This window comes from Lissotriton vulgaris, chromosome 2_1 (assembly GCF_964263255.1).
Source record: "Lissotriton vulgaris chromosome 2_1, aLisVul1.2, whole genome shotgun sequence".
Lineage (NCBI taxonomy): Eukaryota > Metazoa > Chordata > Amphibia > Caudata > Salamandridae > Lissotriton > Lissotriton vulgaris.
The window spans coordinates 1146295197-1146308706 of NC_141687.1; the positions used below are offsets into that span (position 1 = coordinate 1146295197).

General features: G+C 46.5%; 1 protein-coding gene across 3 annotated transcripts in view; it reads left to right on the forward strand.

Annotated features, from left to right (window-relative positions):
- ZCCHC17 (zinc finger CCHC-type containing 17) overlaps nt 1-13510 on the forward strand; it is a 153678-nt gene that overhangs the window by 64876 nt on the left and 75292 nt on the right. For all 3 annotated transcript variants that reach the window (XM_086956851.1, XM_086956853.1, XM_086956852.1), the window contains one exon: nt 10869-10926. In XM_086956851.1, the coding sequence (XP_086812977.1) occupies nt 10869-10926 (58 nt within the window). The remainder of the gene's footprint in view (nt 1-10868; nt 10927-13510) is intronic.

The window sequence follows — 13510 nt, forward strand, 5'->3', positions numbered from 1 at the left end:
CATTTAAAATACATGTTTTAATTCCATTTATTGTATGTTTCTCTTGCAGTCCATAGTTAGAGCGTCCATTGATCTCCAGAGGGCTGGGAAAGTCAATCCCAACTCCCCAATCTCAAGGTGCCTTCTTGATTCTCCTCAATAATTTTGCCCTCTGCTCATTTAACTCTCGCTGCAGGTCCAAGATGCTGTCTTTTTGGATAGGAGTTGGGAGTGCCTGGAAGGAGTATAGCAGCCACTGAAATGTGACCATTTTCACTGCCACTGTTCATCCCTGCCACAATATCAGAAGGACTCCGCATTTGACTAGGACAGCAAGTATCCAGGTTTTAAGGGGAAGTCAGTTCACACGAACCCATGTTGCTTAAAAAAATAAGAACAATAACAATATAGCAAATTGACCTTGACACCAAGCGGACTATGCATACTTATGCAGTGAACATATACAAGAATACAGGAGGCTTAGGTGTAGAATTTATAACTTGTCTTTATCATCTTAGGTTTAGAATTTATAACTTGTTTTTATCATCTTTATAGCTCTCCATTTTCTCAAACCTATCAAGCTGATGGAGGATGATTGGTCTCAACCATCAGAATATCAAAACTTTCCCACATGGCGCTGTGTTGGACCAGTGATGGGAGGAGCACATATGTGCCGAATAACTGCCACACCAGTCAACTTGTTGTCATCTGAGGTGTCCTGAACATCCAACAATGTTCAGTGCTCCAGAAGCTCAGCAGCACCAACCAGGGCCTTCATGCTCTATATCATCCGCTTCTATGGGAGGCTCACCACCATCTAGGTCATTTTCCATCTGGCAGCTGTTTCCCAGCACAATTCCTCATTGATCCGTGTCTACTCTGCTCCATATTCTTCTCCTTGCCATTCCACGGGAGCTGCCCATCTGCACCATCATGCTCTAGACACCTATTTTACCTCCCTAGTCAGCAGCACTAGAAGGTATTCCGCCTCTGATGCCAAAGGAGCCTTTAGGGTGGCTCTCTTCACTCCAAATACCCAAGCTACTCCACGTGGCATTGGCGTCCACAAATTATTTGCCTCCAATGCCAGTATTCCTTCAGCTTCCATCCTGAACTCTGGGCTCTGGCACCATTTTGGGACACAGCCAGCAGACAGTCCCTCTTTCCTGCTTGCCCCTGAATCATCTGGTTACGTACTTTGTAGAGACCATAAAGCCCACAGAGTGATTCCAAGCAGTCACGGCAGCACTCTTTTCTCCAACTGTAACCTCAATATTCCTCCATAGTTTGTTTCAGGACTCTTGCGCTGGTATAAACTCTGAGATCATGGGAAGAGTTCCAAACTCTACCATTTTGACTGCTACCCCACTCACAATAACTTTTAAGCTCTTTGGTACAGACTGGAAACAGTAGAAGAAAGACACCTCTAACCATGATTGGACTGAGGATCTAACAGTAGGATAGTCATGGTAATATCTATCCCTCCTCTGACAGACAAATATATGTTTTTATAGGCCACAAACTGCAATGAGCACATGAAGGTTGAAAGAAATTGATGTTCTCCTTATTGTGCTGGACTTGACCCTGGCTTGCCTAAGCACACATTTCCATGCAAAAAGAATATACAAACTGTGCAGATACAGCACAAGAGACAGAAACAGCACCAAACTTTTTATAATTTGTTCACTTATAATTTTCTCCTCATGTGATTTGTTACCACAATAAATAAATAATAAAATAACATGAAATGATAAATTGGTCTGTGTTTTCATGTAAGTTGCTGCAGTGAGAGCCCTCTAGAAAATAATCCTTCAGCATGCTTGCATCTAGTGTGGCTGTAGTGGTACTTTAAAATGCTTATTAAAACAAAGTAAAACACTATTATTTAAATGATTCAAGACTGGCATTGTCATGGTTGTCTGAATTTCACTGACCATACTGTAACAATGTAGGAAAATCTGATAGAAGTTGATGTCACATCTATGCAACCCAGAAGTAAAAATGGAAAGGCCTGGTTTTGTGTGCGTGGGTCAGCTGTTCATTGACAGAGCACAATTTGCCTTTGAATATTCTAAATGTTTGTTCCAGCCCCAAAACAGAATGTTTGTGGTATGCCGAACTACAACATTAGGCCTAGAACATTGTGATAAAAGAAAGAGGGCGGGCGTGGAGTCGATCAAAAATGTACACATTTTGTAAAGACACATCAACCAATATCAGTACAAATCATCATAAAAAAAATAGTTGACGTGACTGTCCTTGATGCAAAACATTGCTGCGTGAGCAGACTGCAGAGAAATTACTCTTAGACTTTTAAGTTTACCTATGGTAAAAATATTGATATGTGGAGCTACTTCATCTCATTGCTGTCAAATCAGAGAAAAAAGCATGCAAGGTGTTTCTGTGTTGGTCTCTCATCTCTAACAAGCTGCCTAGATATATCATGCAGTGGCAAAATACCAGAACGCAAAGATAGCAATAATGACTCGCACTTGATGGGTCTGCTCCAAAATTCCACTGGAAGGAGATCATGCTGCAGGTGAGAAATATATGGAATTATTGATGGGTAACAGTGAATTACAGGGATATTTTTCACCTAATGGTTTTGAGTGACATGAAATATCCAGCTAGAGTGAAACTTGAGTTGTCGATGGTGTCACTCCGAACCCCAGGTGAAAAACGTACCCGTAATTCGCTATTTACCAATCTATAATTTTATGTTATATATGTCCCTCTTGCCCCCAAATCATCGACCCCTGCTTTCAACTGTTACACTGGCGCAGAGGTGTAATGTAGCGCCATACAGAATATGACCTCTCCTCCCTGTTCCAAATTAAAAAAATACTATGCCTCCTGTTATCCACCCCACCACTCTCTGTGCCTCCCCTCTCATTTAGAAGCTATGCTTCCTGCATTCCAGCACTGCTCTGACAGGCTCTCATAGAGCCCATCCAGAGCAGCCTGCAATTCCTTCATGATGTAGCAACAGTGAGTTATGAAATCCGTTACCCGCCATTGCTAGGTCACAGCTGTAAATTATCACATTTAGAATGTGATATTAAGGCAAATGGCTCTCGTGAGAGCCATACATAACATATAGAATTGTAGAGGGGTAACAGTGACTAATGGTGATGTTTTTCCCTAGAAAATCGGCGGCCATCTTTGAAGAGAGCCCTAATTACAATTTACTCGTGTAACTCCAGCCTACTATTTCCTCTCCTTAAATTACATTCTTATCTCTCCTTGATTTCCCTATCTCTCTTCTATATCTTTTTTAGCCATATTCACCCCATTTATCTTGCGCTTGCCTTCTTCCTTAACTTTCCACACATCCCACTAATGCTCTATTCTACTCTTCCCCTCTATCCTAAATCTTTCGTTATTGACTATTAAACTACACTTCATACAACTTTTTTAACTCTACCCCCATCGTGGCAGAACATCGACTTAACTCTTTGCTATGATTTGTCATTATCCTATCATTGTATTTTTTTGTATGACAACGTTATCCCCCTGTATGAAGTCCTTTTCCATGGCACACCCCCAGTCTCTATTATAATTTGTCCTTGGCTATACATATTTCTATCCCCCCTCTTTTTTGTTGTGCATTATTCACTTTATTATTCTGATATATTTTGTAATTTTACATATCACCCCTCTTTTTGTATATATGTTATTTGCTTTTACATATATATACTATATTGCTCTATCTTCGCAGCATATATCTTAATTCATCGGCATTTACTCACTTATATGGGCTCACATCTTTGTCATTACTAATTTGTTTTACACCCTTTTCGTTTTTATTTTAGCTCTTTGTATTTAATTTATGATATGTCCCTTTTTCATTTTGTATTTTAGGTTATAGTTTATATCGTTTGAATTATCACATTTGTTGCTATTTTTGAATTGACTAAACATAACTATACTCCCCCTGTTCCTACACACTCCTCCTATTCCTTGGTTGTCGATTTCTTAGATTGTCCTGTATATTTTATTTGTATACGCTGCCCCTCCACACGATGTCCCTCTGTCTGGCTTCACCCATACCCCTCACTATCTGAATCTGCTAAACGCTTCCTGACTCCCCCACTTCCGCTTTTTAGTTTTGTGGGTTTGTACGGTCTAACCTGTTTTGCTCCTACTTTCTCTCCCAATACTCCTAATCATGCCTCCCCTCTCACTTCCCCCCTCTATCTCAGCTTCACCCATCTCTAAACTCGGCCCTAACTCTTGGTCTATCCTCTACCCCTCCCATCTCTCCAAACATGGCAAGAAAAACTTCAAGCACAACCTTCTTTGTCTACACCCGGAAACCCTATTTTCTGATCACCATAATAGCCTTAACTCCTCCATTTTCACCAACTACATCTTCTTCGCCAAATGCACTTCTAAATGGAAAAGCCTATTTCTCCGACACCTCCCTATCACTAATTCCCGCAATATCCCATACAGTCTGAAACTTTCCACCACTCCCTCCCCTTCCTTTCCGGGCGAAATTGATATCTCCGTCTTCAAATCTGGAAACATTCTCTTCCAAGCATCTGAAAACCACCTCCACATCTTTGAATACCACTTTAGCTCGCTATCCCAATCCCTCACACAATCCCTGAATTCTTCCCTCTCACCCCCTGAACCACTAATCCCAACTCCTTCCATCTTATCCCCCCTGTCTCCTCTCTCCGACTTACCCCATCTCTCAGTTCCTTCTTCACCCATTGTCTCTCCTACCCCCCCTTTCTCCTCTCCCTGACTTACCCACCTCCTCTTGTACACCCCACATCGTTACCCTTACCCAACAGCATTTGACCTGCCCTGCCTCCATCTCCTTTTCAAATACTGATTCCCTTTACCTTCTTCCACCTTTTTCCCCTCTCACCACCTCACACTCCTCTTCCCCCAATCAAATGGATTATTCTCAATCTCTACTTACCTCCCTCGCTCTCAACATTATAACTTGTTACGACACCCTTGTGTCCCTGTCCCCTAATATCTCCCAGTCCCCTAATGTCTCCCAGTCTTACAATGTACATGTCCCCCTTTCTTGCCCCTCCACCCATGACTCTCCCACCTCCCTCATGATTCCCCCAAATTGCCCAACTCCCCTGATACCCGCACGCCTACTCGGGCTACCTCTTTAACCCCGAATTCCCTATGCTCGGCTGCACGCTCCCCTCCTGTTGATCTCCTCCTGAACAATACCCCCCTATCCTCCACCCTATACAACGCCTCAGTGACGCCTCCTGCCTCCCCCACTTACCCCCTTATATCCCCATTCCAATAACTCTCTCTCTTCTATTCTCCTCCCTCTGACTCCCACTCCACCTCACCCTTTGTTACACTTCTTCCTCTCCCCCCTCGCTTAACTGTCCCCTACACCTCCCCAACAGCTCCCCAATACACCCTTCTCACACTCCCTCATTCGCTCTAACAACCCACAATATACCAGACACGTCAACCCTCACTGTCTCTCTACCTCATTCACCTATCTGTCCTCCTAAAATGAATGCCTCCTGTATACCCCCTCCCCCCATAAATGATCCTCCCCCATTACAATTCCCCCCTTCTCCAGGATTTCCCCCCTTCCGCCCCTGACTATTCCCCCCTTGATAACCCTAACCTTACCAACCTCCTAAAAACTACTGATACACTTTACTCCTCAATTCCTACTCAATCACTCCTTAAGGTTGAAATTCTCCTTTCGTCCCTCGTTTTAGAACTCTCCTCACTCAGAAACGATATCTCACTCCTTGTTAAAACCCACCCTTCTGATCTTGTCCACACATCGACCGCCTCATAATACACCTTTCCGTCGCACATCGACACTCATCTCAATCCACTCACAAACAGACCACCTATTGTTATTACCAACACCGACGCTCCTCCCCTCCCTGGTAACTACACTACCCAATCCAAACACACTGAACCCTTCATAAGCGACCCACCCTGCAATGCCAACTCGACCTCCCCTCCTCAAAGTGATACTTGCCCAATAACCAAGGGAGCTAACTTTTCTAGGAACCCCCCTGTCTCTCCATCCTCTGCTTCATCCACTATCCCCCCTACCAGTCAATCCACTATCCCAGTTCTCTTAGGAACGAACAGGGTCCCCTGCTTCTGACTTCTCCTAGACCCCCCCAACTACTTAGACCGGTCCCCCCACCCCATTACCTGTCTCCTTTCCCCTCTGCTGCATGTTGATAAACTGCAGATCCGCCTCCTGCCATGCAACTGAGATTGCGGAAACCATTCTTAATGAAAACATAGACATGGCATTCCTAACTGAAACCTGGCTCAACGCCCACCCCACTCCTATCCTCTACTTGCTCATCCCACCAGGCTACTCTATCATTAAGAAAGATAGAATCGATCAAATAGGAGGAGGCCTTGCCCTAATCTTTAAGGATGAACTTGACATCTCACTTGTCCAGCTCCAAGACCCCTCATCCTTTGAATACCTTTGCACCGACCTCACTCTTCCTGGCTTTCCCACAACTCGGCTACACACTATTTACCACCCCCCGGAAATTGTCTCCCCTTTACTGAAGAGATGACTGATCTTATCATTCAAGCATCGCTCTCCCACTCCAATAATCTCTTCCTGGGTGATTACAACATCCACTGGAACAAAACTGATGACCCTGCTGACATCTTATTTAAAGAAGCCTTAGACATCACTGACCTGACCCAACTCTGCCATGCCCCTACTCACTCTAAAGGTGCCACCCTCGATGCTATTTTGACGAGCAAGGATCCGGCCTCTCTCTCTAATATACTTCCTGTAGACTGGTCTGATCACCACCTTATACTCTTCACCCTGAGTAGCCCCATTACTCGCTCCACCCCTGTGAGCACTTTACCTATGAAACCTACTCGCAACCAACTTATTCCACCTGGCGAACTGGAATCCACAATTAAAACTCGCTTACTTCTCCCCCCTCCCTCTCATAACACCAACGACCTTACTGACCACTACAATAATTCCATTCTTGAAGCCCTCGACCTAATTGCCCCAATCAAACTCAAAATACAAAAAAACATCCCTCCCAAGTCCTGGTTCAATGCCGAACTCAATAATGAAAGGCGGGCCCTCAGACAATCAGAACGTGCCTGTAGGAGTCATCCCACCTCTAATAACCTGGCTCTCCTGAGAACTACCAGAGCCCATTACAAAAAACATATCTTCAACGAAAAGGCCTCCTTTCTCCGGTCACAACTTGACCAGGCTAGAAACCGCCCCAGAGAACTCTTTAACATCGTTAAAAAACAAACTTCCTCGGGCCCTCCTAAATTGGCAGCCTTGGATAAATGCCAAGAAATTGACAGCTTCTTTACTAATAAAATCAACAACATCAAACTATCTTTCTCTTCCCCCCCTCTCTCTCCAACCTCCCCTTAACCAATGCGCCCTCCCTAACATTCCTAATTCACTTTCGTCCTCCCCTCCCCCACATCTCGACCCCTCTCAACCCCTCCCTGATCTCCTCCATCTCGATTTATCTCGGATTGGTCACCTTTCTAAAAACAAGGCTTCATGGAGCGTATTTAGTCCAGTTTCAGAAACCACTATCATCAACATCATTTCTAAACTCAAACCATCTTCACACTCCAAAGATCCTCATCCCGCCCATCTTGTTCAAGAACTCAAATTTATCATTGCTCCAATTGGACCGACATCATCAACTCCTCACTTTCCACTGGCTGTTTTCCTGCCTCCCTTCAGCTAGGGCAAATCTCCCCCGTTCTTAAAAACCCCTCTGCTGACCCTAATGACCTTAACAATCTGCGCCCTATCTCTAACCTTCCCTTCCTCTCTAAAGCCCTTGAAAAGTGTGTCCTATCCTAATTAGATAACCATATCACCTCCTTCAATCTCCTCAACGTTTTCCAATGTGGCTTTAGAAAGGGATGCAGTACTGAAACTGCTATGCTCAATATTACAGATGACATTCATCGCTCTCTAGACAAAGGTGAATCCTCGCTACTAATCCTCCTTGATCTCTCGGCTGCATTCGATACTGTCCACCATCCCACCCTTCTTAATACCCTCAAAGATCACTTTGGTTTTGAAGGCACTGTACTTAAATGGTTCTCCTCGTTCCTCCAAAATAGATCTCAACAAACCTCAACCTATCTCACTCGGTGTCCCCCAAGGGTCTATCCTCTCCCCAACCCTATTCAATCTTTTCATGGAACCACTCACCCTCATTCTCAAACAAGCCAAAATCAGTTACCACCTCTATGCCGACCATACTCAACTATTCTACAAGATCAAATCCCACAATGACATCCTTCACCTCAATGATACTCTGATGAAAATCCAAACCTGGTTCCATCTTAATCATCTCAAACTTAATCCTAAAAAAACTGAAATCATCCTTTTCACTCCCAAAAATAATCCCCTTCCCATTGAACTCTGGATCAAAGATATCAAAGCACTTAATTGCACCCTCTCCACCTTTAATACTGTCAAATCCCTAGGCATCAGCATCGACCAGAATCTTAACCTCATCCCCCACATTAAAAATGCAGCCAAAAGTGCTATTTTTACACTTCATCACCTCAAAAAAATTCAACCTTTTATTCCAGCTGATAATTTTAAAAGCGTTGTCCAATCTCTTGACCTTTCCAGGATCGACTATGGCAACGCCACTCTTGCTGGCACCCCTAAAGTCCACCTAGCACCGATTAAATCTATTCTCAACCTAGCTGTCAGACTTACTTCTGATTGTAAAAGATTTGACCACATCTCTCCTGTCCTCAAAAACCTAAACTGGCTTCCAGTTGAAGGACGATCCACCTATAAGATTGCTTGTATCACGCACAAAGCTCTTCACCAAAACACCCCCTCTTACCTTTATAGCAAACTACAAAAAGCAGGGTGCTCCAGGTCCCTAAGGAGCACTAACTCCCTTGTCCTGATCCCTCTTAGACTAAAATGTAAAAAGACCCAATCTTGTGCATTCTCTGGTTCTGCTCCGACGATTTGGAATTCTCTCCCCAAAGACCTTCGCTACAACCCCTCGTACCCTCTCTTCAAAAAAAGACTCAAAGTACTTCTCCTCCACAAATATTGGAGTTCCTAATGTTAATGACTCTGACCCCGCTCATTACCACTCTACTATGATTCACACTTTTACCCATCCCCTCTCCCTCCTTCCATTTTCCCACTCCCCGCCTCTACTCCCCCTTCTCTCCCTAATTTCAACTCCCTTTATCCCTCTTATTATCCCTCTGTTTCTTTGTCCACTTCACTCATTCAATGCAGTTTTATCTTTTGTGAATTTTTCTGCATACTGTCAATTGTACCTTGTAAAGCGCTCTGATACTCTTGGGTCCAGCAGCGCTATATAAAACCTCTTAAATAAATAAATCAGTGGGCGGAGTTCTGACGGCTCCCGGCCGTCATTAGCACACACCCACCGTGATTTATGACAGCCGGGAGCTGTCATGAATACCGAAGCGCCATGCCCAACCCTGCAACCCTCGCACTGCGGCGGAATTCGCTCCGCGGCGAAGGGGCTAGCGCGTGGAAGAGGAGTAATGGGGAGCCACACATAACATACCCTCTCGTCCCTGACACAAATGTGAACAAATACCATACCAGCTATCCTTAACCAACCCCCACAACCTTCCCTGCCTTCCTTTCCCCTCCTGCAGGTGAGTCAAAGCAGCACTGCGCTGGCAAGCTAACAGAGAGCCCTGTCAGCCTGCTGTGGAGCACCTTTCTAACGTATCATCAGTAGGTAAAGAGTTTTGTTAGCAACTGTTTGTACATCATAGCAGTGAGTTGCCAGATTTAGAATCTGTGTAAACAGAGGTTTCCTCTGGAAGCCATGTGTAACATACCTAATATGCGGCTCCCACATGACCCTTGAGGCATGCAGATGAATGGGACAATAATCCACTCTGTTGCCCTGTGCTATTCTGCAATCCACTACAAGCATTACGAACCCCTGTGCAATAATGAGAATGAAACGCCTTTAAGAATGTTGTTATATTCTGCAAAGTATACAACATGTTGGTAACAGATTACCAATTACGATCAGACTTGTAGACCTTCACAACTAACCTCTACTAATCCTAAGCTCTCAGATGTTTTTCATTTATTTTAATTATGGCTATAATAATTAGGGCCCCCCATTTTCCGTTTTTATGATGATTTTTACAGATAAAAACTGTTTCTCTGTCTATATTTATTTTTTCTTATTAATAAACTGAAAATAGATCCTTTTTTTGAGTGATTCTTGATGCTGTCAGTCTTGAGTGCCAGAAAAATAGCTGACTGGCAGGGGGACTTAACCTGTTGGGTTCTCAGCTCGTCATGAGGCACGGTTGAGCTGCACTCATGACGAGCTGAGCTTGTCACGACCGTTGGAACGTTCGCACGCGGGGATAATTATCCCGCTGTGCTGAACGTTCGAAAACGGGGTTGGCTGTGACGAGCTCTGCTCGTCACGAGTGCAGCTCCGCTGTGCCTCATGACGAGCCGAGCTCATCATAAGCACAGCGGTGCCGCGCACGACCCCCCTCTTCCCCTCACAGCGGGGGGGGGGGGACCTCCCTCAGCGAAGGGGTTAAAAAGTGGACAAGTTTCCCTAACAAATCTTTAAGCTGTTACAGAAATGGATGTGTTTATGCTACAATGCATTTTTTAGCAGTATAATTGTATACAAGTTATGAATTGCTTATGGCTACCAATATCACTAACGCCTATAAGGCGTTTGAGTATGATTGTACCTGTAAATGTCAAATAAATGTAGAAGGTTTGCTGTGTTACACGGTCATCAGTTAGAGTATCTTTGTCATCTTAGGGACTGCCTTTTCGATAATGAAAGATAATTTCAGGCTCGTGCTTGCCTGGTGCTGATTGTCCATTTTCTTTGTAGGTAGCAAGTATTACAGAATATGGAGCCTTTATAAAAGTTCCAGGCTGCAGAAAACAAGGTACTGCCTGTTTGTGTCCCTCTAACACTCATGGACAATCCTCTCTTTCTGTACATACTGTATCTTGTAATTCTTTGTCAGGACAGCAGTGAAGGATTGCTTTTTCAGTTTCTTTATTACCCAAATGACAGCAGCCAATACAAAAGGAAAAAAACCTGCAATGTTTAGCAATTAAATTACAAGTTACAACGTAGAATTTAAACCAATCATAACCTGTCTTTTACATTTCTGGCATGTCCTCCATTTTGAAGGGCTCTCTTTGCTGCCTGAGATGAACGTGATTTGGTTATATCCCACATTAATGTTTCGAAATCTATTTCTAACTTGTGTTGTTACATTTTCCTTTTCTCAATTGTTATTATGAGAATGTGCAATGCACTGCTGTGGAAAATTGTCATACTTTATTGCACTGTGGAAAATTGTCATGCTAATTGACAATAAGAGTTGTTAACTTCACCAGATGTTTACAGTTTCTTGTAGTAATTTTTGGCTTGGCCACCCAAAAGCCCATGTTTGCAGTTTCTTCCAGTAATTAGAAACTGGGCATGAGGGCGTGGCCAACTGCATGGCCGGATAAGACGTGCTCCTTAGTAGCTCCTGCCGAGCTGCCTGTAATCCGCCGTTAAACAGTGCCCACCAGCCCCGTTCTGGCAGGCATCAGCTCACGAACGCACCTGACACCAGCTGGGACCGAAACATCGAGTCCTGCAGCGCCGGAGGCCGTGAAATCCCTGCTCCGCGATTGCCGGGAGCTCCGATGACTGGCCTCAAGATGGCGGCCGGGCCCTGAAGGGGGAAAAGAGTCCGAAATAAATTGCAGCGAGCCGGAGGGACGCAACCGGGCCAGCCTACGCCCGTAGGTGCGGAGGGGCTGAGGCGAACCTCGGACCGCGGAGGAAGCAGGACGCTCGGGGTGTCCGGACGACCCCCGGCCTGGGGGCGGAAGGTGACTTGCCACCCTTGGCATTGATGGAGGCACTGTGAGTGGCTGAGGCGAACCCGAGTTAGCCTCCCATTGACGGAGTAAGGGTGCTGCGGAGCCCCGCGTAGGAAGCCGGGTGACCAGAGGGGCTGAGACGGAGCACGGGCCTGCGCTACGGACGGAGGTGCTCCGGGGGCCCTGGAGCCGGCCCGAGCTGTGAGGAGCGACGGAGCCTACCAGACTGGTGCAGCCCTGCACAGCGGCAGACCCAGGCCAGGAGGAGCAATAGGCGCCCAAGACAGCGGAGATTGCCCCCGGGGGTGTGCCACAGGAGAAGCCGGCTGAGACACTGAGCTCTGGCCCGGGACCTGGAGTCACAGGGACCCGAGAGGCGGGCTGGGGATGATCCTCCTGAGGCTGAATGTGCCCCGCAGACCTCTGAGGTGAGGCATAGCAATACGGGACCGGCGGCCTGGGTGCAGAGGGCCTACTCGGTGCGCTGAGACTGACAGGAGTGAGGACACAGATCCCTTCTGGGCTGGGTGGAGACCACGGCAGACACTAGAGGCCAGTAAGATCGGCACAGTTGGGTGCACGGCTACCGGGGTCTATGTGAACCGCAATACAGTTGGGGGTCTAAAGGGAGTGGCAGTGGAACCCCTCGCCGCCAATCCGGCTCAGACACAGAGACTCTGCCCTTGCTGAACAGGGGCACTACCAGCTGGCTTCAACAAATAGCGAGTCAATACCTTTTGGCAGGACGTCTTAGGGGGCCGAGCCCCTGCGGTGCCCCCACCACCCGGTAGCAGGAAAAGCTACTCACAGGCGGACATCCAGACCCTGACGCCCTAGGGCTGCAGACAAGAGAGAAATCACTGTGCGCCCACCACCAGGTTGCAGGACGCCGACTGCCGGGACACGGACGCTGCCTGCGCCCCATCCACTCACGGGGTCCAATCCAACGGCCTGTCCCTCACCACCCCTGGCTCCCCAAGACAACGGGAGTCTATACGAAGTGCGCCGGGACGCAGAGAGGGCGGAGCGACCGGGAGAGAACCCCACGAGAGGCACCGGGGCAGACAAACCTACCGGGTGCTCTCCACAACAGACCTGAGCAAGGAGAAAAGAGAAGCTGGTGGAGACCCGCGCAAACACCGGTGAGAGGCTCGCAGACCCCTGATGCTCAGAGTACACTACTGAGGAAACGGCCGGCCCATTAGAGCGCGACTACTGAGCGAGAAATAGGGTGAAACATTGTTTGCCCCGGGAGGTGAAGATAGGCGAAGTGGGATCCGAAGTAACGTTGCTGAGACAGGACTTCCGAAATTTATCCGACAGGGTGACTTCTGCGGAGGCGCGGATGGGTGAAGCGGAGGACTCGATTACGACCTCCAGAAAAGACATGGCGGAACTCAAGGCATCACACCACCAACTCCTGTGGAAGGTTTATGACGCTGAAAACCGAGCGAGATGCAATAACCTTCGTTTTGTCGGTTTCAAGGAAGGAATTGAGAAGACGGATATGGTGACCTTCCTTCACTCCTGGGTGATAGAGACCTTCCCGGCGGTACAATTTTCACCCTGCTTCATTATTGAGAGAGCGCACAGGGCCCTCCTGGCAAAACCACCGGAGGGGGCGAGACTGCGACCGGTCATTGCGCG